This window comes from Takifugu flavidus, chromosome 12, assembly GCF_003711565.1.
Source record: "Takifugu flavidus isolate HTHZ2018 chromosome 12, ASM371156v2, whole genome shotgun sequence".
Taxonomy (NCBI): Eukaryota; Metazoa; Chordata; class Actinopteri; order Tetraodontiformes; family Tetraodontidae; genus Takifugu; species Takifugu flavidus.
In genome coordinates this window covers 6,594,017-6,618,395 of record NC_079531.1, presented here as the reverse complement: position 1 = coordinate 6,618,395, position 24,379 = coordinate 6,594,017, and the positions used below count along the sequence as shown (strand labels likewise).

Sequence of the window (24,379 nt, the reverse complement as noted above, 5' to 3'; positions counted from 1 at the left end):
TGTCTGCCTGTGATCTGCTCTAATAATCCTCCTCTGTGAGCGGCGGCGGCGGCGTCTGTAGTCGTGGCGCCGATTACCGTCTCATACAAAATGCATGTGACGAAATCCTCTTATGGTCAAAAACACGCTGATCTAATTAAATCAAACCAAGTATGAATTATCTGATACGGAGGATGAGAACTGAGACTTAATCTGATATTAGGAACGTGCAACGCTCCGGAGACCAGGGAAGCTCTAAATCCGAGGATGAACATACATGTACACATGCCGGAGTGCCATGACAGCGTCGCTGTGGAGGAAGCTCAAAATACCCCCGAATACCCCGAGTTAAATCCCTCCCATCTCCTCCCCCTCCCCTCCCACCCTCTATCCAATTCCATACAGCATCCCTGATCCGATCACCAGTCTCCTCCGGAGCTTCAAAGCTAGGTGGCGAAGAAAGCCGAATCCCAAATTCGGATCTGCCTCCTTCCTCTTTACCCCGTGTTTATCATTCCCCCGCCTTTGACGCGCAGTCAAGGCATCACAAGCGTGAGAAGAAAGGCACGTACGCGCGCATGTGGAGCGCGGCCTTCAACAAAGGCGTGTTGATAATAGGCTCGCCTTCTCTGAATGTGGTCCCCGTGCGCTTGTGTGGAACTAACCGAATCGCCCCAGACTTCTGAAATTCGCAACCAAGTCCCGAGCCGGATCTTTAATGTACAGAAGACCGATCCTCCGGCGGTTCTAGCATGTCGACCGACAAACTCATTGCCTCTATCACATGTGAGGGGCAGAAAAATTCAGCGTTGTGGAACCAGATATTATCAGATTGTTCGATATTGAACTGAAAGCGACCCCGGGGTCTTGAAAAGTTTGTGTCGCCCTGACTTGATCTGCTGGGATCTCCAAGGACAGAAGTTGGGGAGATGCTCCAGCACACCCTGACAGCTCTCCGGCAGCTCCTTGTCATCCTGCTTCATAATCAGAGCCTCACTGTGCCCAATTAAACCTGGTAATCACTATCACGGCTAACGAACGCAAAGAATTACACAAACCCAGCGGGAGCCTTGGGATATCAACCTGTCAATTCCAGGAATCAAATATACAACCAGAAGTTGGCATCCATGAACGCAGTCTATTGTCATGTGAGCGTGCACGTGCGGTGGTGGATTAACTCTCATGAGCTGGCATGAAATGACGATTATTGACCGCCACGGTGGAGCCGCAGGATGAATTTTTGTGCTCCAGTTTCATCACCAGGCAGGAGCAAAAGCCAGAGCCTTCTGGGAAGCTCCTGCGGGAGCAGGACTGATGAACGTGGCCTGTAATCCATCACGCTAGTGCTTGTGTCCACAGCGGCGGAGACCGATAAACCATTAGCTCCGCAATTAGCTGGACGCTAGCACAGAGAAGTAGGCAACGGGTTAAAAAAAAAACAGTGAGAGAGGGAAAAAAAACCTCTGCCACAATTAGCCACTAAACTTTAATTAGCATTGTGATTAAAGAGAGAGAGGCAGAAAATCCTTTAGCTAATGCCTGTGCGTCCCCGACCAACTCTGACGAGAGCGTGTGGGTTGAGCTGCATCTGCGTTTTTCCTAAATAAATAAGCACACAGGCTTTTTGGTCTATCTGGTCTTAAACCAACACAGCTCAGCATTTACAGGCGCGGAGGATGAGGACGCGGCAGACGACAAGCACAACAGATACGGGGACGAGCCGGCTGCGTCGCAACAGAAGAGAGTAGTTTTCAGAAACGCACACTAAGCTGGATCATTTGCATTGAACGTAGCAGCAAAAGACCATCTGACCGAGCTTTTTCTCGGCTTGTTAGATGGTGCAGATGGGATTTAAACTCGCAGCAGTCTAATGATGCAGGGTGTTTGGGAGTTTATTCACATTGTACTTTAGCTCCACATAGGTTACAGTGTGCTAAATAACAAATCCTACGGGCCAAAAAAAGAAGTGGCACTGCCCCGTCTGCCTTCTACACTGCAGGTGCAATGATTCATGGGAGAATTCATCTCAGATTGAGCTATAAATCAGCCACACCGCATTTGCTTAAAACACAGTCGGCTTTCTGTGCGCTTGGAAAAATGTGTGAAGGCCCTTAATGTGTGTGTGTGTGTGTGTGCAGACAATAACGCAATAAATCATTATCTATTCATCTGTCAATGCCACTGAGGGTTTGCTTGTTGACGTGTGGACTGAGCAGAGATAAATATTCAAAACAGCGGCGGGACCCGCTGAGGTTTCCCCCGCTCGCTGCGTGCCTGACAGCCAGCGTGCGCCATTAGCGCGTAGTTTGGTGAAAGTTTCTGCCGAGCCCTGCTCCGTCTCCCTCCTCCACTCCTCTGCACTGCGGACTGACTCTTTAAAGCAACATATTTGTCTCTGCATCAATGACATCACCACCGAACGGAAGGGCACAGTGGGGGAAAAAAAAGAGGAGAGGATATCCGGCAAAGAAGCAGCACCCAGTGGAGCCAAGATGAGGAGGATGCTGTGTTGTTTATACAGCTAATTTGACCTTTTAGTTGTTTGGAGTGGCTTTGGTATTATATAGTCATTATTAATATTCACACATCCAGATCCTCTCCAGGACATTTCCATTTCATGCTCGGTCGACCACGACACGTCAATGGCTATAATATTGTAGGAGAGACTAAGATGTCCTCTGAGGGGACGCTAATGGGTCCACTAGCATCTAAACAGCCAAATTCATTGTAAAATCATGGGCCGTTTGCACAGGAGATCAACAGCTGTGGTCCACGGCGGCTGAAGACCACAACAAGACGACATGTGAGACTGAAGTAACACAGTCACAGCATGAGGTGGGAAACTGGTGGTGAATATTTCCTAGAAAATCAGTTCTGTCTCAACCAAGCCCCCCCAGGTCCAGGGAAAAGGCTGGAACTCTGCCCAGACAAGGCTTCATGTGTGAACGGAGCCAATGTTTGTCTAGCTGTGTGTTTTCTTTTGTTGCCTCTTATTTCCAAGTCTTGTTTATTTTCTCTCCTAAAAATTCTTATCCCTCTTATCCCCCCATTGAGACAGAGAGAAAGAAGGGGGGCGGAGAGAGGGAGAGCGAGAGAGAGGGAGAGCGAGCTTTGGCTAAACTCATGTAAACGCTGCATTGCAGCATTCGCGTGTCTCAGAAAGCAAAAGTTTAGGATTAACATAATATGAAGGAATCTGAAGATGTTTTAATTGCTCTGATTGGTTCTTTTTTACTAGCTGCTCTCTCATTGGACCATCCGACGTCAGTGCCAGCGTTTAGCTCTCAGTGATGTTTCAGCAAACAACTGCCTACCTACACCTGTACCAAAATGTTCCATCCTGATTTATTGGGTTTCTGTCATCCAACGCACTGCAAAACTCTGAAAGTGTTCGGCATCGTGACACCGATGCAGCAAAAGATTTGAATTTCAGAGTTGCCATGGCAGTAAAACAAACATGAGCTACAGGAGCCAAAGCTGTTACTCATCCTTCCTGCTGCAGCTCACAGGTTCTTTGGCAAAAAGAACTAATTTAGGTATAAAAAGACAAATTCCAAAGTGTAATATTGGCGCATTTGTTGCGTCTAGTCAAGCAAAATCACATCTGCTCAGTTAAAACATGAGAATATAGAACAAGCTGTCCGGTTATGAACGCCGGGGGACTTGAGGTCGCAGAAATTGAGGGGGGAAAAGTATGTAACGGTATAAGATTGTGGAATGAAAGAACGGGAGAGGAGAGACTGGACATGGAAGCGAGGTGTGAAATTAACAAATTCATACAAGCTGCAGCAGTGACCACCGTCCTCACGGCCTCTTTACCGCGCCCTTCATCGCTCCACTCATTGTCCCTCTCATCAAATCTGTTCAGCTCCAACCAGCAGGTCCCATCGGTCTGAATGTTCAGTAAATTGCAGGAAAAGTATTTGAATATTAAATCTTTATTGACTCTCCCTGCTGGAATGCCTCAATCCAACACCAAGCCCCGCTCTAAAAGAGCCAAAGCTAACTTCCCTGTAGCCTCTGGCTGTACTTCCACTGAGCACAGATGATCAATTGTCTGGTGGCTCTGACGGCATCTGGGCTGTTGCTTTCCCCTTCATCTCTATCAGAAATACTGTATTGATTTCTTCAGCCGGAGCATTTAGATGGTGGCCGAAAGGAGAACAGAGCGTAATTTATGACTTGCCAGAGATCCTCTATTGACCTGAATTTTCCATCTTTTGTGTTCCCCTGCCCCCCACTCTCAACATTAATTATGTTCTTGGTGACATTAAACTAAGGTTCCTGTGTTGTACCTGTTGCTGTGCTCTTTTGTTATGCACTTCTGTTTAAACTGCTGTGATTTGCTACCATTTGTGGAGCGAGTGAACTGCAAACCTGCAAATGGCTCACTGTTCTACACTAACATATCATTAAAATGTCCTGTAACAACTCATTCATTATCCCTTAAAGGAAATGGATGGGTCTTAAACCACAGACCAAGAGGAACAGAAAAATGCTTCTGAGTTTATATTAAAGCTTTGGAACTGTTAATGGGTTTTAAAGTTAGCTATCAAAAACAGGATATGGAGAATTAGCTGCTTCCTTCACATTTGTATGCAAATTATGCCACCATGTTGGAGAAATCACTTCCTGTACAGTCACATGATCACCACAACAGGACTGAATGACTTAAGGTCAAAAAGTGACCTAGATAGGGTAGAAAGGGCGTTCAAGTGGCTTGCAAGACTTGTAATTACATGAGTTTTTACCAAAAATAGATAGTTGTACTTGAACTTTTGTTGACTTTCTGATGGTGAGATACACAGAGACTCATTGTATTATACAGAATGCATCCAGGAAAACAAAAATGAGCTTTTTTGTCTCGTTATACCTGAAGAATGCCTCAGTTAACTGAGGTTCATTGTGTAAAAGTCTTCAGCCCACAAGGAATTCAAAAGGCCCGAATGTCTACTGCAATATTTCTGTCTGGTTTTTGTCCAATTAGCTGAACTAAACCTCACGCAGTTGATCTCCACCTTTTACTTGCCGTGCTCAGACACCACGGGACTGGACGTAAGTGCCCATGTGGTCAGAATTACAAAAAGTAAGACATCTGCAGGGCACCATCCTTTCAGTCTCCATTAAACCACAAATCGTCTTTACCCGGTCGTGCGCCAGTGATCATCATCCATCAGTGGCCGACCTAAGCAGCCGTACAGACCCAGTGTTCTGTCTCCCACCCAATTAAGTAGCCGTTATGAGTCCAGGACCGTGGCTCTGGTGGGAAATATGACAAATAATCAGACACAGTGTCCAAAATGAGCCCGGCCGTAATTGGCGGACATTAGCGCGGGCATGCTGACGGTACGTCAGGCCAGTTAAAAGCCTGGAACAGCGGGAGCAAGAGGCGATTCTACGTGGCACCTAACTAAGCTAGAATATTGCTTTCCATTTTTCCTGCTCACTTCCACCTTACTCGTCTTCCTCTTTCAGATTCGTGTTTAGATTTCAAACCATGAAGTGAACCAGGCTGGAGAGCGAGGAACACCGGCGGCGGGGGTGGGGGGGCTGAGCAGTCAAGGGGACGAGAGGGGGGACTGAACAGGTTGCAACATTTTCTCATCAAAACTGCAACAAGCAGCTTTTCAGAAGAGGAAAAAAAAAAAGAGGAACGGAGCCGCGAAACGCGTCGATTTGTTTCGGAGGGTGAAAAGTCGGCAGTGAGATCAAACAAGCTTTGATATTCCTGTCGTATAGAAAAAGAACCGTCCTCTGGAGCTGATATGTCGGTGAACGGATTCACTGTTTATCTTGAACTCTCTGATGCACACGCCGTCCTTAGAGAGAGTTGTCTCAAAGTAAGGGAGACGAGCATCCGCTCCTCGAACTCGTGTACACAGACAGCATCGAGAGCAGCATCCTGATAAAAGAAACGACTAATCGGATAATAGAAACCACCACAGGCAAAAGTCATCAAAATGACCTGTTTCATGGGAACGCCAGGCTGTCTGCCACGTTTCAGCCACTTAAAAGAGAAAAAAAGGGTCAAACAAACAGTTGTGTTATCACCCTCGCACCCAGTTGAGATAAATTACAATTTTAGATAAACTCACAAGACGAGAAATCATTTTTTGAAGACATCGGGGGGGCTGTCTGGCATTCAGATCCATTCTGTTGTGATTAAATAACTTTGTTGCTTAAACTGAGCTAATTGCGTTAGCGCGTGGGCGTTTGCTCCTGATATTTTCCCTCTGTTCTGCACATTTAAACAGGCACCTTCGGTAAAAGTGAGGTATAAATAGAACCCATGAAATCTTAGCAATAGGACTGATAACAGTTCTTTGTTCCTGCATGTTTCTGGGTTCAGGGTGGCCCCCTGCTGGGATGGAATCCATATTTCATGTCGTTAATCCAGCACATGTGTGAACATCATATGTTAGCCGCACCGTTAGGATATCGGCCCTGACCCAAGCTAGCCCGGCGCCCTGCATACTGAAGGCGCACGAACGGACTCTGATCACTGCTGATGTTCAGCCACATTGGAATTCATCTAGGAGTTCCTAAAGATTGAAAGAGTTTCAAATATCCCACAGGGAGCCGGTGATTACCACGTTCCTTTAAGGTTGGCAATTCACGAGCGCAGCCTCCGGATGAAAGTAAAGAAGGTTTTGGCGGCGGGGGGATGATTGTGTGTCCTCGACAAAGAGCGAAGCCACTGATGAGTTTGCACCATGAGAGAATTCATTATGCGAGACAGGGAAACGCTGCTCTGAATGCAGAAGAGCGCGAGGCTGCTTGGCGTCGTTATATAACGTACAAGGTTATCGGCGCATATTCAGCTAAAATAAGCACACTATATGGACTCTATAAGTTGGGTCGCGGTTGTTCCCAGCAGGTCGACTCTTTAATTCTGGTTAGAGACGCCTCCTCCTCTACATGTGAAGAACAAAAGGGAAATCTTCCATTACTGGCCTGAGCCTGCTACTTTATCCAGGTAAACTGGACCAGAGGGAGACATTGGGGGTCTCTTCCTCCTGTCTACATAGATCTGAAGTTGAGGGGTTTAATTGGAACGTACAGGAAGGACACTGTGGCGAGACTTAATGATCCTTTCTGTCACCCTTCTCCACCAGCTATTCTCGCTGTTACTTTATTGTCTTTCCTCCCTTCATTAGGCCTTTGTGAGCCCCGAGGTAAAACTCCCCAGTTTCTATAGGTATTTGCTGTCTTGCACTTTGGCTTTTTACTTTTAAAAGCGCCCCCAGTTTACAGTTTCATACAACTACACTGAGATCAGAACCTACTTTATTTTCCAGTTAGCAACATTGTTTAAAATTATACTATATAAGTAAGAACTGGAGTCTGAATGACTCACTGGTTATTGTGGTTTTAGTGGGAAGTTCTCATTTATTGTGGCAATGACAAGTTCATTTTGAGTCCTGTTCTGTACAGTAAAAACATATACATTCATCTTGATTCAAATAAAGGATCTATTTGATAGAACATTAATGTGAGGATTGGTGCTCATTTGGCAGAGGCAACTTGATGGGCAACTGTAAGCCATGTGTATCCATCTAATTGCCCCCCCAGCTGGGCAATTAGATGGATACATATCAAGTACAGAGGCTCAGGCAAAATTAAGCATGTTGCATCTCAAAATGGATGATTACTTTTCTAATCCTTGATATCTGGCCTCCATATCTGTTTGATAGTTTAAATATGAAAGATAATACCTGTATATCCCCTTGTGTCATGAGTCTTTTGCCTCAAAATCAAACTCATCATTTAAAGAAATTAATGGAATTTCATCCAAATTAATCTATAACGGCCTTGCAATTAATCTGATTTTTTTTTTAAAATTTGGCTTCCCTTAAAAAAATACGTATATACATTCTTTTGCACCAGACTGTATACATTTTTTACATTTTCGCGCCAAGATTGGCCATTATAAAACTTCTGCCATGCTTCGCCATCCAAGAACAAAATGATTAATGGCGCCAACAGTGCAAAGGTCCTGAAATATCACTGACTGAACCCAGACAAGGTAGACGACAGAACAGAGGCACGGAAAAACACATCAAGCAGCCCCCCCCCTCTCTGCAGAGTTGATGCATAATTGCTTCAGGCACTGAGCCAACAATATTGTATTTGAATGCAGAATATTTATATTTGCGCCTGAAGTTTGTCCAAATTACCATATTATTCACACCAGTCTAATGGCTCCTCCTCATGAAGGGAAAAGTGCTGAAATGATTCCTTCCCCAGCTAATAACGGCGTCTACCGAGGCCCCTCAGCAGCTGGGTGACTGGATTAAATGAATAAATGGGAGGAGGGGGGGTGGGTTAAAATGGAAATTAATAAAGATGAAGTAATTACCTCTGGATTATCTCTAAATGGTAATTAAATTGCACATTATTGACAGTGATCAGCTTGCGGACTTGCAGACTTCCTGATGTGGATGAAACAATACACTGACTGATGGACTGAGGTGGGGGAGAGTCAACATGCTAAATTAGCGTGTTGTAGCTCTATAGCCCTGGCAGGGACGCTTTACTCTGATCCTGGCGATGTAATGAAGCATCCAAAATAGATTTGTGCTCAATCTAGAGAACTGACTTCACAGGCAGGAAATTAAAATGACCCTTTCTCGATTATCCTGTTACAGTCGTGATTGACAGGCACGATTGGAACAGTCCTCGCTGCTGTCAGAGCTGTTTTATTACTGCCATTCGGGTGGACACACAGCCCAACCCTAATCATCTTTGCATAATTACACATGCAGCCTGTTAAATATACCACAGGGCTGCGTCACATGAGCGGTACGGACACACCCGACCTCTCCGACGCCGAGTCTGAAATGAAACGTTTTTAACCCAAGTTATGCTAAAGTAGCAACAATCTTCTCCGCAGGCTTGACAAGGAAAATGACTGAGTATCGGCTCTGCATGCTCAGACAAGAAGACGGACTGAGGAAGAAGGACAGACATGACATGTCTCTTCTCAGCCACTCCCCAAGGGGGCGCGCATCAGGCTTTATTAGAGATGAGAGGTTCACCTTCGTGCGCTTTGGGTGTAATCATAATGAAAGGAACCGAAAGCACCGATCGACCGCGCTCAGCGAACGCAGACACCCGGCGCACGCACACACGCATCGACACACGCATCCACCACAACCGCATGCCTGAGTGCGCATGAGCACACGCTCACAAAGGGAAACCAATCCATGACTATTGGCAGCTGTCACTTTCGCCAACGTCAGGTGGGAGAGGAGTGTTCATCAAACAGGGTTCCATGAGGTGAAAACCTTCTCCTTTTCCCAGGTTCCGACGCTGCTGTTCAGACCAATTCCAAGTTGACTCAGGGATGAATGCCCTCAGATAGATCTAAGCTAGTACACATGAACACATGTTTACAATATCAGCATACTTCAAACAAATGTGCACATCCGAGGACAAAAACATGGTGGAACCTTGACAGGGATGATCCGTGTGCAGATAGCATGTTGGAAGCCTGTAAGTTTTAATTACCAATAGTAATTTAATCAAAATCAAAATGGAGGTGTGTTAGAATCGGGCTAATGAGCTAAATTAATATTTCATGTGGGCTGTTGTCTTCACTGATAAGGGTTATTATATTTGCACGCAGGCCTATAGAACTGAGTGTTTGTACACTGACCTGTCTGTAACTCAATTATTTTTCTGCCTGCAGTCAAAAGGATTAGTACTTTTTCTTATAGCTGTAGGGAGGGAAAAAAGGACTTAATTCATTTGCTGGAAATATGACAATACAAAAAGAAATTGGTTTTGTTCAGACAAAAAGAAAAAGTTGTGAAAATATTTTCCGCCCCTCGATGACATTTTTCGGCTTAGAGAAGCTTTTTGAGCCTTTATTTCCAGTTAATATCACTTTGAAAGAAGGAGATTAAAGCAGAGTCTTTGCCTTGAAGACGTGACTGTCAACAGGACGCATTGAGGCTGGACAGACCGTCCAGCGGGGCTGTGAAGCAGCTAACCTAACATAAATCCATGTCCCTGATTAAAACGCTGCCCCGGAGGTTCCTGACATCGGAGGAAACACCGCTGAGGTGAAGGTCAAAGGCCAAACAACTTCACAACATCTTACTGTGCTGTCTGAAATGCAAATCAAAGAATTCAAGCAAAAAAAATGACTGTCCCCTCCCCTGCTGAGGGGGTAAATGAGTTGTGGGGTTCAGAGTCTTTTCTATTCTCAGGTGAGGCAAAACATTATGGCGCCGTGAATAAATGTCTCTTCATCCTCTTCACCTGGGATATATAAGTTGAAGTGTTCGACGTAGAAAAAGGGGGCAAGCATAAGAACTTGGGCTTAAGCAGGGCTGTAAGCACCAATGATGGGCATGTGGACCACAGAGCGATGGAAGACGTGGACTCATGTCAACTGTTTTCTTTTATATCATCTAGATGGCAGGTGCACATGCATGAAATGGCACCAGGATGCATTATGGGAAGAAGGTAAGCCGGCAGAGATTGCATGATTTTGGGCAATGTTTTGCTGGGAAAGTGTGCGTTCCGTCATCCACAGGGGCTGCGTTGACACGTGCGGCCTGTTCACCCTTTCACCATAAAACAGGATATTCTCCGATCCGACTGGTCTTAATTTGGCAAAACGATGTTTCCTGTCACCAAGCAAAAAACGGTGTTGTGTTATGCCTGGTCAGTGTACGTGCACATCACAGCAGAGACATCACAGAGTTTGGAATGTGGAAGTTGTTAGAAGATGTATTGGGTGTGTGTGTGTCTGTGTGTATATACACTGGCATGTATCATGTATCACTCATTAAAAAAGCACAAAGAAACAGAAAGAACAGCAGAGACAGAAAGGAGAGAGTGTGTTTGTTTATGTGCATGTGTGCATGTGTGTGTATGTAGGTGTACGTGTTTGTTTTGTTTGAGTGTATATATATATATATATATATATATATATATACACATAGGGGTTTGTGTGTGTGTTCGTGTATGTTTGTTTGTGTGTGTGCATGTAGGTGTATGCTTGTTTGCGTGTGTGTGCGAGTGTATGTGGGTGTATGTGTGTGTTTGTTTGTGTATATGCTGCCGTGTCATGTATCACTCATTAAAGAAAAGCACTAAGAGAGAAAACAACAGATAGAAAGGAGTGTGTGTATATGTGTGTGTGTGTGTGTGTGTGTGCGAAGAAAAGAGCAGGAACTACCTCAAATAACCCCGACGCTATTTTGCCCGTGTGTATCAAAATAATATATCAGCGTAATTATTTGTCCCCATGGTGAACATTTAAGATGAAAAGCTTGGTCGCCTATCGATCAGGCCGACTCCATTCCTCCGTCTCTCCTCGGCCGTAATTGGCTGCTGTTTATCATCCTCCCGGTTTCTCCCTAACAAATAAACAAACGCTGCCCCGTTCGTCCCCTGATTGATCGCTCGGCACGGCTTCAACATCTGTCTCACATTAATGCGTCTGAGCTGAGGTGTTTTGATGCGGGCTGACGGGGAGGATGGTGGGGGGGGGGGGGGGGGACTCAGAAAAGGAGATGGAGCCCAGTGAAATTTCCCTCACGTTAATCGGATAACAACTGGCCATCGGGGGTGAGGTCATTTAGCTGAGATGCTATTTGCTGACTCGGCACCGCAGGCTAATCCTCAAGATTGCCGTAGATCTGTAGTTTAACACCTGTGGGGGCGACACAAGGGAAAGGAAACGTGGAACCTTTTCTCCTCCCAGACCTAAAGAGCAGCCGGGCAAAGAAACAGCCATGAAGCATCAGACCATGTTTCTGTTTGCCTCACGTTGTTGGGTTACAACCTGATCCATGATTGAGGCTCCATATGGAGAACAGGGCGTAATTATCTCATCCTGTACAGGAGGAGGGGGTCCGCCAGGGATCGTAACGCTGCCTGTTCCTCTCAGGCTCAGTTTTTTATGAAGTCAGCCGTTCAGCTGGAGGGCTAATCATATTTTAAATTGAAGTCACAACAGTCCTCGCCATACGGACTCATCCACGCAGTCGGGATGCGTTTACGATGAATCTAAACCTGCGGGAACTAGAAGGGAGCAGTTTAAACAGGCACTGGAATAACATCCGGCAGGGATGAACAGGAGCAGCACAGCGAGGCGTGGGGGTATCTGAGGACAGTAAATGATCAACAGAACTGGTATTTATGTCTGGCCACTGTCTAATAGCCCGCGGCCGCTGATCGGGCCATTCTCAGGTGCCGCCACTAACCGGCCTCCGTCCCGTAATCCTTTTATCCCAGTTGATGGAGCGAAAAGCTAACGCTCGCTATGAAACCATGTGTGTCCGAGGCACCAGGCATCTTCAGCCCAGGAGTCAGGGGGCAATGGGGCAGATGGAGGTGGGGAGGTCCGGTAAAAAGACCTCGACTGGCCGGCTCGACTATTAAGATCAGACGAGCCTTTATTTATCACCAGTCATAAGGACACCTGTGATCAAGGACACCTTTTCACTAAAGCCTCGTGCACATTATTGAAAAGGTCGCACGGTTCCACTCAAAGGACGCTGGGAGCCGTTTCCTGCTGGCCTGAAGAGAGGAGCTCCGCTGCCCAGCTGATGGGCGCCGCAGGGCCGCTCGATCCAGACCTCCGTGTCCTTACACACGCACGGCCACTGAAAATGGAATAAGCCTGATTAGTTCAAGTGTCTGTCGGGATGGGGGGTGGGGGTGGGGGGGTATGCCGTGCACGCCCATGCAAAGCGAGACGCAGTTACAGTGATCATTTGATCTTATAAACTAACCATCGGCGTAGCCCCGAAACTCATCAGCTCATCAAAGCGCAACATCACACAAGTCATTTTATTCCGACCATTTCACCAATTAAAAGTGACCTTGTTGGACTGGGAGTAATGGTAACGTCTTTTCTTTTTCTCTTTCCAGCATCTCCATGTGCCTCAGAGGAAAAGAGCCTGAATCGTCTCACGCACGGACAACTGTGGGCTCTGGTTAATTATTCATTCTTTAATTATCATATGATTTATTTAGTCTCTGCTCCAATCCAGATTATTTCAGTGTGAGAATAAGAATCGACATGTGTCCAGATGCCCGCCAGCCCGGTTTCATATCTGTTTAAGGAGTCCATCAAAAGGAGATCAAAAATGGAGAGATGCAGAGATCTTAACCACGCTTTGTCTCTCATTCACCGAGATCAGGGGTCGCCGCATGCGGCTCTTTAGCGCCGCCCTAGTGGCTCCCTGCAGCTTTTTCAAAAATATGAAAATGGAAAAAGATGGTGTGAATATATTTTTGGTTTTAATATAATTTCTGTAGGAGGAAAAACATGACAAACATTCTTAAATTTTTCCATTGCTGTAAACATGTGGATAATACATATTTAATTTCAACATTTCATTATAATGGAAGTTAAACTTAAAGCACCATCGTACAGCAGAGTGGCCACGTGGTGCATCATTCTCTCCAGGACGCACTGCAGGGAACATAAACATTTAATCCTGAATGCTCATTATGTATTTATAGCCTACTTATCATTTTGAAAGAAGGCTAATATGGCTAATATAGACACTTACAGCATGTGTTGCCTTCATTATAAACCCTATATGAGGCTTTTAATTTTTTGCGGCACCAGACAGATTTGTTTTTTGTTTTTTTGGTCCAATATGGCTCTTTTAACATTTTGGGTTGCCGACCCCTGACCTAGATGATGGCGATCTCGCTCGTCTTATGCTAAATGGCGGCCACACTCAGAAGAGAGGGTAGCAGGAGGGCAGGAAGCTACTGTATCGTTATGAGACTGGGGGCTGAAAATGAAGAGAGTGGCAGAGATTTTCATTTTTCAGCTGCAGGGGATGGTTTCAAAAACGCCCATTTGGTGATGGATTCGTTTTAACTATGCGAACTGGCAGCTACTGGTGTCATGGAGACCATTCATCACAGATTGCATCGCTCAGATTCCCCACCCGCTTCCCTCAACTGGAGTTAATAGGCAGAGTGAGCGTCGCAGGGAACGCCGCCGCCTGCGGGTTCATACGCCGCTCGCTGCCACGTGGGTCAGAACATCTGCGTTATTAAACCATCCAGCGAGGAGAAGCCGAGGGCAGCCGGCCCGCGACGATAGTGAATCTGCGGGGATCAGACGTCTGCTTCCTCCCTGCGGTAGAGCCATCTGTCTTCTGTTGGAGATGGAAGGCGAATCGGCTCAGATGGAGGACGCGGGCTCGTCTCATTCAGAGTAATTAAACATCACAGATGATCAAAGGGACGCGTCCAATTCCTGAGGAGGGCCGGGAATCGCAAAAACAAGCAGGAGACTCAAACCTTCAGAAGTGATTGCGAGGTTGTTCTGTGAGATGAACACACCGCTGGTGCAAGCCTTGTGGTGGGTTCCAGTCCCCACCGAGGACATTTGAAGGCATCACTGATACCGAGCCAAACAGCCTCGCTGTGCGGCCTCTCCTGCTGCGTAATTAGCCATGCAGAGTTGAATACCTGTTCGCTGGGGTGACTGTTGTTTATAGAAACTCCCTTGCAGGGACAGTTTCAAACTGTTAGGACACCTGTTTTAATTTTGTGCCGGTGCTTTGTAACACAGAAACTTACCCAGAGTGCTTCAGTGCAGGGTAGTCTTTTACATAAAAACCTGAAGCTAACAGGTGCGTGTCACTAAATCACATAAATTAAAGGTCCAATGTGTATAATTTTTTACAAATGTATAATTTGGAAGGAGACATAATGCACACCAACATGCTTTTTATCCTCTATAATAACCCCAACATAATAATCTACTGTATAGGTTAGTGGGACCATATGCTACAATGTTGCTCTATTATCTTTCTACAGAATCCCGGAAGAGACAAACCTGCAGACAGGAGCTTCGGTATTTATTATTAATAGTCTGTGCTTCCCTCCACTGTTGCTGCTGCTGGCTGAGGTCAAAGGCATTGTGGGATACCGAGCCTCAAGTCACGTCTAAACATGATATGTGATAAAATGGGCAGAGCAAGTACACATGCGGGCCCGCGGAGTGTACCCAGAAATGGTGCGACCCGAAACCGCGTGGACAAGAACACATATTGACAAGAGGCCCATAATTTAGAAAACTAACACACAGCCTGAAACCTTCTAAAGTTCTAAACGCACCAAAGGGGCACTCTAAAGGAGGCGTTAAGGACAGATCACGGCACACTGGCTTCTCACCGCGAGCCGCCTCAAACAGCTTTAAGCTGAAGATGAGAAGATGAGGTCACAAACAGACATTAATCACCCTCGAAGATGTGTTAGGTCATGATTTCCCTTTTTTAAATAGCGCATTACGCATGCGGACGGTGTTCAAAAAGGCTCTTGTAAGGACATCACAATGAATCTGTAAAAGACCGAAACACATGCAAATAAGGTTCGAGGGCACGCGTGCAGATTGTAATTGATGTCGGGATCGGATGGATCCACGGAGGCTCCGGACATTTCCATATTCCAGCCGTTATGGCAGGATGACAGCTGCCTCCTGCAGAATGGAAATCATCATGAAATATTCATCCACGTGGCAGAACAACACAGCTGGCGTGCGCAGGAGACGGCACATTAATAAAACGCCTGACGCCTGGTCACGTTTTCATGCAGGCGGTTGAACCTCAACCGTCGCTTCTCCTCGTACCTCTTGAACTTTATACCTGCGCTGGCTCCGAATAAAGCGCGCCAACTACAAAGCCGTGAAAGCGGCTTCATCGGAATCGCATCACGATTCCCTTTCTCAGCAAAACGTTCATTCAGAGGAAAGAGGAGTCAGCGAAGTGTCGTGTAATATTCAAAGAGTTCTTGGAATGACTTCCTGTTGTCCGCTTCTTCTTTCATGCGTGTTGCTAGCAACTTACAGCCTCCCCTCCCTCCGCCTTCGTTCCTGGGAGTTCGTGAACTCAGCGGATGAATGAAGGTTACGCAGCCGTACGTGAGCAGGAAAGAAAGTTTGTATCAAAGCTGTCAGGCTTTCTCCGATTGCTCTGGGAACCCTGCTGTGTTGGAGGCAGGCGAAGGAAGTATGCAGACAGGGTTAGCTGGAGCGCTGAGGAAGGGGCGAGAGGAGGCGCCGACAGTTTATGACGGCGGCGTGACTGGATGTGGGAAAAGGTGAAGCAGGAGTTAACATCCATAGTCACCGTCTTCCATCTTTGGCAGCCCTGGTTCCTCTTTCCATTCAGCCCAGCGGGTAAATAAAGGGACCTAAGCGATGCTCTGTGACATCAACAGTGGCGGAGGCAGCGGCGGCGGCGGTGGAGGAGAAGATAGGAACGGCACAGCTGATATCAGATTACCCGCTTAATGAGACGTGAAGGGGCTCGGTGCTGTTGAGGATTTTCCTCTCATCTGTGTGTATCAGCTGCCTTAAAACCACTTCAGAATGAAAATGAACGCGAACATTAGCGTCAGGAGCTGCGCGAGGCCCGTGTTTCCTGAGAGGCCGAGTGTTTACTCCTTGATAGCGCGTTATCTCCCTTCTGCCGAGTGGCTGTGCCGTGATACCACTCCGTTTCTCCATTTATCTCTCCCGTAATCGTTGCCCCGGTGCAGACGTCGTCACTGTCGTTTGGAGAGTGTGTGGCTGCCTGTGTGTGTGTGTGTGTGTGTGTGTGTGGGGGGACTCTTTTCATTAATCAGAAATCAGTATACGTCTCTGGAGAGCAGGCCTCTCAGCAGGGAAGGGGAACTGGCTTTTCATCCCTCCTTTTTATCCCCCTCCGTTCCAAACGATCCCCCTCTTCTCTTCTCCTTCACAGGATTCCATCCATCCCTAAATGCCAAACCAATAAACCGCGACACTGAATCCCTCTTCCGCCCTCCTGAAACAGACTGTGCGTTCAGCGCAGCAATAAAAAGCACATTCAGATGGTTCCAAACGAGGGGGCATGGCACACACACACACACACACACGCACACACACACACACACACACACACACACACACACACCAGCGCACATGCCCTGTGTCATATGTGCAGCGTCTGCTCTGCGTAACCGAGTGCTCGGCGGCCCAGCAGCCACTGCGGTTATTAGTGGGATCTCCCAGGGCTGAATAAGCGGTGGGATTGTTCAAGTTGAATAACAAACCGCTCGACGTCGGGCCGAGGGAGGGAAACGACTGTCAATTTGACGAGAAGTGAAGTGATGCAGGACTGCGCACAATCAAAGAAAGAAAGAAGCACAACTGGGAGGAAAACCACTACTTCTCCTCGTTTTGGGGACTCCTGTTATGTGCACCGCCTCACACAGACAAATGTGCGCATTCATGGGCACATGTGTCATGTGTCAGAGTGTGAGACACACTCCCATGAAGGACGAGCCGTGAAGACATGAAGGAGCGAAGCTGAAGCTGTACATAGAGCAGGCATGCAAAACCTAACATGCTAACCTCATTTTGTGAGAGCCTGCAAATGCCACAGGAATGCTTTACACACTTCACACAGGCCTACACACAACTGTCCAATACTGTATGTGTTAGAAAAAAGTCTTCCCGGTGTGTGTTTTTGGTGTATGTGTGTGTGTCAGGAGGGAGAGAGAAAAAGGAGCTGCACCCTATCAAGGAAAAGAATCTTGCAAATGAAGCAGGATATGCAAAATCCTGCAGGCTGCTCTGTCACACACACACACACACACGCACGCACACGCACGCACGCACACGCACGCGCGCGCGCACACACACACGCACACACACACAGACGCACCCTTACTCTAACGAATCCAAACCTCAACCTTAACCATGCCTACCTGTATCCCTCCAATTAGCACACACACACACACACACACACACACACACACACACTTGCAAATGAAGATACTGACTTTCGAACCCACAGCCGTGTATTTGACAGTGGCTTCTGTCTGCACATTCACGAACACGGTGATTTACTTGGAAATAAAATGCTGTCACCACCGCTGGCACCACTGCTGCTTGTCTGCTGCAGAATAGAGAGAATGTTTAGGCTCTGGGTGATAAAGTGCACGTTCTGTTCCAAACTGAGATATCCGCCGCTGTTGGACAAAATGTAAGCAGCAGCTTTTGCATACAAAACGACAAACGACGACAACGGAAATGTGCGCTCCGGAGATTACAAAGCCGCAAAAACAACAGCTACGGAAAAAAAAAAAATCTAATTTTAAAAAAGGCTTTTGTGTGCGCCGCCATATTTACGTTCGGCGTTGATGCAAATATTGCTGAAACAAATAACTGGGCCTAATGTAATCATGTGGGCTCTGTCTCCTATACAAAGCAAAGGATCTGCAAAGATGAAGTCAATAGATTCTGGAGCTGGAAAGAATCACCATTAACCATTTCCTATACTCTAAAACGGCACAGTCCAAGATCAGACATTAATAATCGATCACAGAGGTGACGCGGCCCATGCAGCGATCAATCACGATCAATTCTTCACTTCTGTCTTCAGAAGTGCTTGGAGTAGGAAAAAGAAGAGAACGAATGTTGTCTAAAGAAGGTGGAAATCCTCACAGCTTGTTCACAAGTCTGATGTCATCCTAAAACACTTAAATATTTAATTGGAGCGTTGTGAAATTAAAGGGCTCCAGGAGAAGAGGAAGAGATAAGAGAGAGCGAGAGAGAAAGAAAGGGAGAGAGAGAGAGAGAGAGGGAGGGGGAGGGAGGAAGACATCACTCACCTCTTGGTTTGATGACAGTTATGTTGATAATAGGGTGTTAGATCTGTAAGGAGAGGCCCTTGACTGGCTCTCCACCACATCAAGAGGATCTGCCTTTGCAGCGATTTGCAGCAGGAGTGATTCTGCTTTTCAGTGAGACCCTTTCAGTGGGGAATATTCTCAACAGACTGGACTCATTTTGGCTGGGTGCTTTTGGTGGACGAGGACAACTCCCTCTTAGTTGTCCAGTCAATCTCCACAAAAGTAGAACAGCGACTCCCTGTGGATTTGACCGGGTACTACATGTGGAGCATGACGTCAGCGTGAAGAGAGGGAAAAAAGGCTGGTCGTGTTTGCAAACAGCAGGCCCGCAGTGAGGAAGTTGTGCAGAAGTCAGTGCAAAGAGGGACGAAGTGGCATTCAATTCCAATTGGCCTTTTTCGTGAAGGTCCTTGCCTTCCGGCTTTGGCTAATTACTACGTGGCGTGAAATTCCACCTCTGTCCTCTGCGTCACGTACACACAGTATGGGAGTGATGTGGACAGAGCACTTCAAAGTGTGTGTGACACACGACATGTCCCAGGTGTGAAAGGCCTCGTGCATGACTTGACATGCTGCTGGCAGGTGATTAGTAGAGTGCCTGAACCCCCCCACCCCCTCAGACATCATCACAAAGACAGCACCTTCCTACTAATACATAATTAGAAAAGTCATATGAATGTCCTTCACATGACTGGAGGGGTGTTCGGGAAATTGCGTACAAACCTAGATCTTGAATGCACAGGCGGCGGCGGCGGCTTGGAATGGGGTCGCTATGTCGTAGTCCCCCGCGCTAGCTGCTGACGGAGTGGTTGGAGGCCTTTAATGATGCTGTCAGTCAGTACCTGGTTGCGTCCCAGCAGGGTCCCCGCCGGCCTCAGGTCCTCCCGCCCGCCCGTACCTGTGTCGCTACCGTACGTCTTATCTCGGCCAGAGTTTATGAAAAAGAAGGATGGTGTCAATTGTCCCGGCAGCCCTTCACACGCGGCGTGACTCCTGAAGGGAGGCTATGAATCAATATTTCGGCTGCCTCTTCAATCAATTTCAGCCTCGCAAGCGAAGCGCAGAGATTAAAAGTGCGAATTGCCTCCACAAGGCTCCAATAGACCCAAACTCATTGAAAGGAAGCCTTAATCGCCTGACCTAGGCTCTTTCCATTGTCCCCGGTATTACGGTAACAGGATTGTAAAAGCGCCGGCTCCGGTTACTACTGTCCTCCAGCGGCGGAGGCTCTGGAGGGGGTTAGCATTAATTTCCAAAGCCTTATGTTGCATTTGCATAATTACCATAAATCATCAGAGGGATGTTCTGGTCCAGGGTAGAGGTGGAGTGGAAAAGGCTTCAGGGACATAAAACTGTTTGGAATGGTGACAGTGTGGAGTGGACCGCTCACTGTTAATGAACGTGTTAATAAGTCATGAGCTCTTGAAATAGCTGCACAGCGAGGCCACATCCTGGCTACGAATCAGGAGGTAGACACGTGGACGCTCGTGCATGGGGCTGCTTCAACACACAATGTGGCTTTACAGGAAGACGGGATGAGGGAACGGTGACTAGAAACAGAAGTAAGAACAGATTATGGTTCCACCCACGTCTGTCCTTCCGTCCGCCCGCCTGCCCGCCTGTCTGTCAGGGACTAGTACATGGTCCTTTTAATATACAGTAAATACATCAGGGTGCCTGAGGGAGAGTCATTCGGGGCAACAAGGCTGAGGCCTTAATGTAATAATCTCTGCAGGTGTTACACTAACCGTGACCTTTCCTGCCTCCCTCATATATGGAGCCAGAAAAGGTCACTTTCACTGGGAGGAGAGAACAAAAGACACTAGAGTGGATAGCAGAAGGCGACAGCGAGCGGTTAAATGCTCTAAAAGCTGCAGACTGATGATGAATTTGAGACAGCCACGGAGGGAAAAGGAGGAGGGGGTGATGTCAGGATGAATTATGGCAGACCTAGATGTCTGGTACAGTTGAATGCCTCGCTCCTGTGAAGTTCTACCTTCATTGGACTGCACATGCTATAAGGTGAACAGGAACTTTGCCTGAAATTTTCCCTGACCTTTCTTTTTTATTTCTCTAATCACTTTCCTGCCTGGTCTCTGCAGATGCACTCGCCTGACCTGATAAAGCAGAGAGAACAGCAGGTGAGTGTGGTGAGATAGAGGGAGGGAGGGGGTGGGGAGACCAAAAAAAGAGGCATTAAATATGAAACAGAAAAGGCAAAAATAAATATGGAAGGAAGTGAAGGGGGGGGTGGGAGGGAGGCACTTATGGAGAGGGCAGAAAGGAAATGACTCTTCATTGGCTCTTAGCAGTGAGAGTTTTGTAATGAAAATATGAAGTACATTAAAAGGAAATAACAAAACTGATGAGGTCAAATTAGAATTTTCTTCAATTGAATTCGCACACACACACACACACACACACACACACACACACACACACACACACACACACACGCACACGCACACACACACACTGAGAAACTGGGACTGAAAAGTCCACACTTAGGGGAAACACTGTGATGCAACACCTCCCTCCAGTGTCCAAATATGGGAACTACATCCCAGCAGTCAATTCAGCACCAGGGCCGTGAACAGCTCCTAACCAGCACAGGAGAGAAGGATTTCACCAGCTTGTTTGTCTTCCATTCACGTTTATTGAATCATTTAACTCAGCTAGGGATCAACAAACATCTAAGCAGGTCACAAATGGCATTGACGGATATGTGGTTATAAAAGAACACATCTAGGCAGGATGAAATTACAGCAGCGTGAAGGTGCCAGAGGGAGGGGTGGGTATGTGTTGATACAGTACAGTATTATGACGCAATAAAATGAAGACAGCTGATTCATATCAGGGCATAAAAGCTAAGTTTTGTTAGGTTTCCATTTAATGAAACCTATAACTTCAGCCTCCCTCAGTGGTGTTGTTACGGAGCGGATCATAAAAATGGATATCCTGAGCAGGTCTCTTTTAAAACGCCAGCGTTTCTTTGAGCGATCTCAGCATGGACGGCGGTGTTAGATGGCGTCATGTGACGAGGTTTCCGTGCCACGCCGCTCTGAGCGTCCCCCTCAGCCTGAGAGCAAACGGAGAAGACAAATAGCCCAACGTGCCGTCCCCAGGCCCGCTGCAGAGTTGCGCCGCCAAATCTGCCGAAGACAGATGCTACAGGCCCAAAGGTTACAGATTCAATCACTCTAGAGATGCCGGCGCAACACCGTGGGGCTTACGGCGCGCATGAATTCACAGACCCTGCCGCGCATGAAGTAGTTGCCGCTGGGTCAACGGGGTAAAAATCCAACTAGAGTGCGAGCTGTCGCCTTCGCCAAGCACTTTGTGCTGAAGAGAGGGTAATGAAATCATGGGAGAAGGAGCGACGGAGAGACAAAGCCCGGGACGCAGGCCGGAGTTAAAACAGCAGATATCCAGATGGCGGCGATCAGTCAGGTTGAGAAAGCACTCGAGAACCTATTTTCTGCAGGGGGAGTGAAGATCTACAGTATCAGCACATTCAATTGAGAGCTAACATTTGTCTTTCATCCTGCTCTGCTCTGTTGACCTTCGTAAGCACACACGCACACTTCTATGTGGGAGGACTTTGTGAATACATTCCCCAGCCTCTTTCCATAACCAAAACCCAATTCTACCCAATTCCCTCCAGCCTAAAACCACACTTTGACCCTCAAACAGCCCCCAAAATGTCCCCACTTCCCAAAAATGGCCTTACTTTGCTAGTAGAATGAGTATTTTGGTAGTCGGTGTGTAGCAAATACAAGAACAGACACACACCCGCACCCATGCGTGCCAAACACACACACACGCACACACACACACACACACAGAAGCCTACCCAGCTTTTGTCCAAGCCCGATTAACTGAGCAAAGCATTTCCCATCGTCCCAAAGGGCCTCGAGGAAAAACAGTATCTACTCCTCCGACGTATCCGCCGACTCCTCACCGGTGCAGCAAAGCGGGCTCTGAATTCTCCGCATTCTCTCTCCCTCATGAGAATTCAGATCAAACAGCGTATCAAAGCTTTCCCGCGTAGCCGCTGAGAGGACATGTAGCCGCTAACTCTCGCAGCCATCTCTCAGATTTAACCTGCCTGTTGACTCGGGGCTCAGGGATTAACGGAGAAGTGTACACACACTTGGTATTCGGCCCGAAGGTGGGGCGGCGCTGCCAGCGTGGAATAATAATGACCAGGACAGAAGCAGAGGGGAAACCTGGGGGATTGACCCGGGTTCGGACTCATGTAGGCGCATTCTTATACACACAGAGGCCGTGACTTACTGGGGTGCTGCCATCCGACAGGGTCATCATGCTGATGGACGTGCTCATCTTATCGGAGGAGGAGGAGAGGGAGGGTGGGGAGGGGCTCCTCTTCTCCACTTCCTGTCTCTGGAGGAAGTCACGCCAGGCCCGTTGGATGCTGCAGACATGAAGCAACGGCGCGTGAATGCCAAGAAGCGCCACAGCTTCCACAGAAGAGGAGGAGGAGCTGCAGCAACACAATACTCACGTCGACACCTGGCTCTCAAAGGCAGGCAGGTTGATATTGGGCTCGTTGTCCAGCTCCACGCTCAGGTGGTGGCTGCACCCAGAGAAATGAAAGAAGCGTGAGGACGCTGCTCACGTACGCACCTCTGATCTCAGTCTGGATCCTCATTGATTAAGCGCTGAAAGTTTCCACACGAACCCACCTCTGCAGCTGGAAGCCGCCACCATCGATGCACTTAAAGTCATTCTGGAGTTTCTTCAGCAGCTCCTGGAGGAGAGAGCAGAGGAAAACTCACTTTGGCGAGCGGGAGAGGAAGGATCCGTTCACAGTAAGAGCACAGCGGGATCATAGTAAGAGTTCTGCCTCGCGTTCTCAGTGGAGACCCAGCAGGTTCTGAACTGCGACACTGCGATGATGCGTCGGAGCTTCGGCTAAAACAGGTCTCGGCTGCTCCGCACCGGCGCCCCTCCCTCCCCTCCTCTCCTCTCCTCAGCCCTGCGCCAGAGCTTTAATGGGGGCTGTCTGCCTCCACATAATTGAGCAGGCTAATTCAATTACAAGGGAGCAACAATGTTTAAGTGGAGCAGTTCTGGCTGATGAGCCAGGAGAGTCACATCAGGGCAACCGAGCAGCTCCGTGAATGCTCACAGAATATGAAAAGTCCACTTTTACTTTGGTTTCACCTAATAGGCGGACGACTGACCCGTAAAGAGACGAGGGCGTTCTATTAGACAGGCTCCCTCATTAAGGTGGTGCGGTCCTAGGTGCTGATTACACTGCGATGTAGATGCTTAATGTCAAGATGAGATCTTCTCAAGAGGAAATGGGCACATCAGTATATATCAAACTAACAATGTCTTCCTAAATTCTAGCTTAGCACAACGGCGCTGTCAAAACAGTAACGTTGCTGTTTTTTCCCTCCGTCCTCGTCCTCCCAGGAGGAACAAGCAGCTCATTAGCGGGAATCAAGCACTGTGAGTAGTGATCAGTGAGAGGTTTTTTCTTTTTTCACACTGTTTTCCGTGGGTTTGTCTTTCCTGCTTCAACGTGAAGCCTGTACAGCTCAGATCTCCGTTTGCTTTGGGGACCGGCATCGCCTCCAGGCCCACAGAGAGACGCCCAGTTACTGATGATTAAAAGTGTGGAACAATATGCTCAACCCATTTACTGATCAGTTAAAACCTTATTTTGCAGCATGAGAACCACATCTGGGCTGGAAATACTGTAGATACCATCACAGAATCA

The 24,379-nt window shown here is 47.4% G+C and overlaps 1 protein-coding gene across 2 annotated transcripts in view; it reads right to left on the bottom strand.

The window, feature by feature from the left end:
• schip1 (schwannomin interacting protein 1) overlaps positions 1 to 24,379 on the bottom strand; it is a 113,904-nt gene that overhangs the window by 58,816 nt on the left and 30,709 nt on the right. For both annotated transcript variants that reach the window (XM_057048814.1, XM_057048816.1), the window contains exons 6-8: positions 23,337 to 23,401; positions 23,156 to 23,227; positions 22,927 to 23,065 (exon numbers count right to left, since the gene is read on the bottom strand). In XM_057048814.1, the coding sequence (XP_056904794.1) occupies positions 22,927 to 23,065; positions 23,156 to 23,227; positions 23,337 to 23,401 (276 nt within the window). The remainder of the gene's footprint in view (positions 1 to 22,926; positions 23,066 to 23,155; positions 23,228 to 23,336; positions 23,402 to 24,379) is intronic.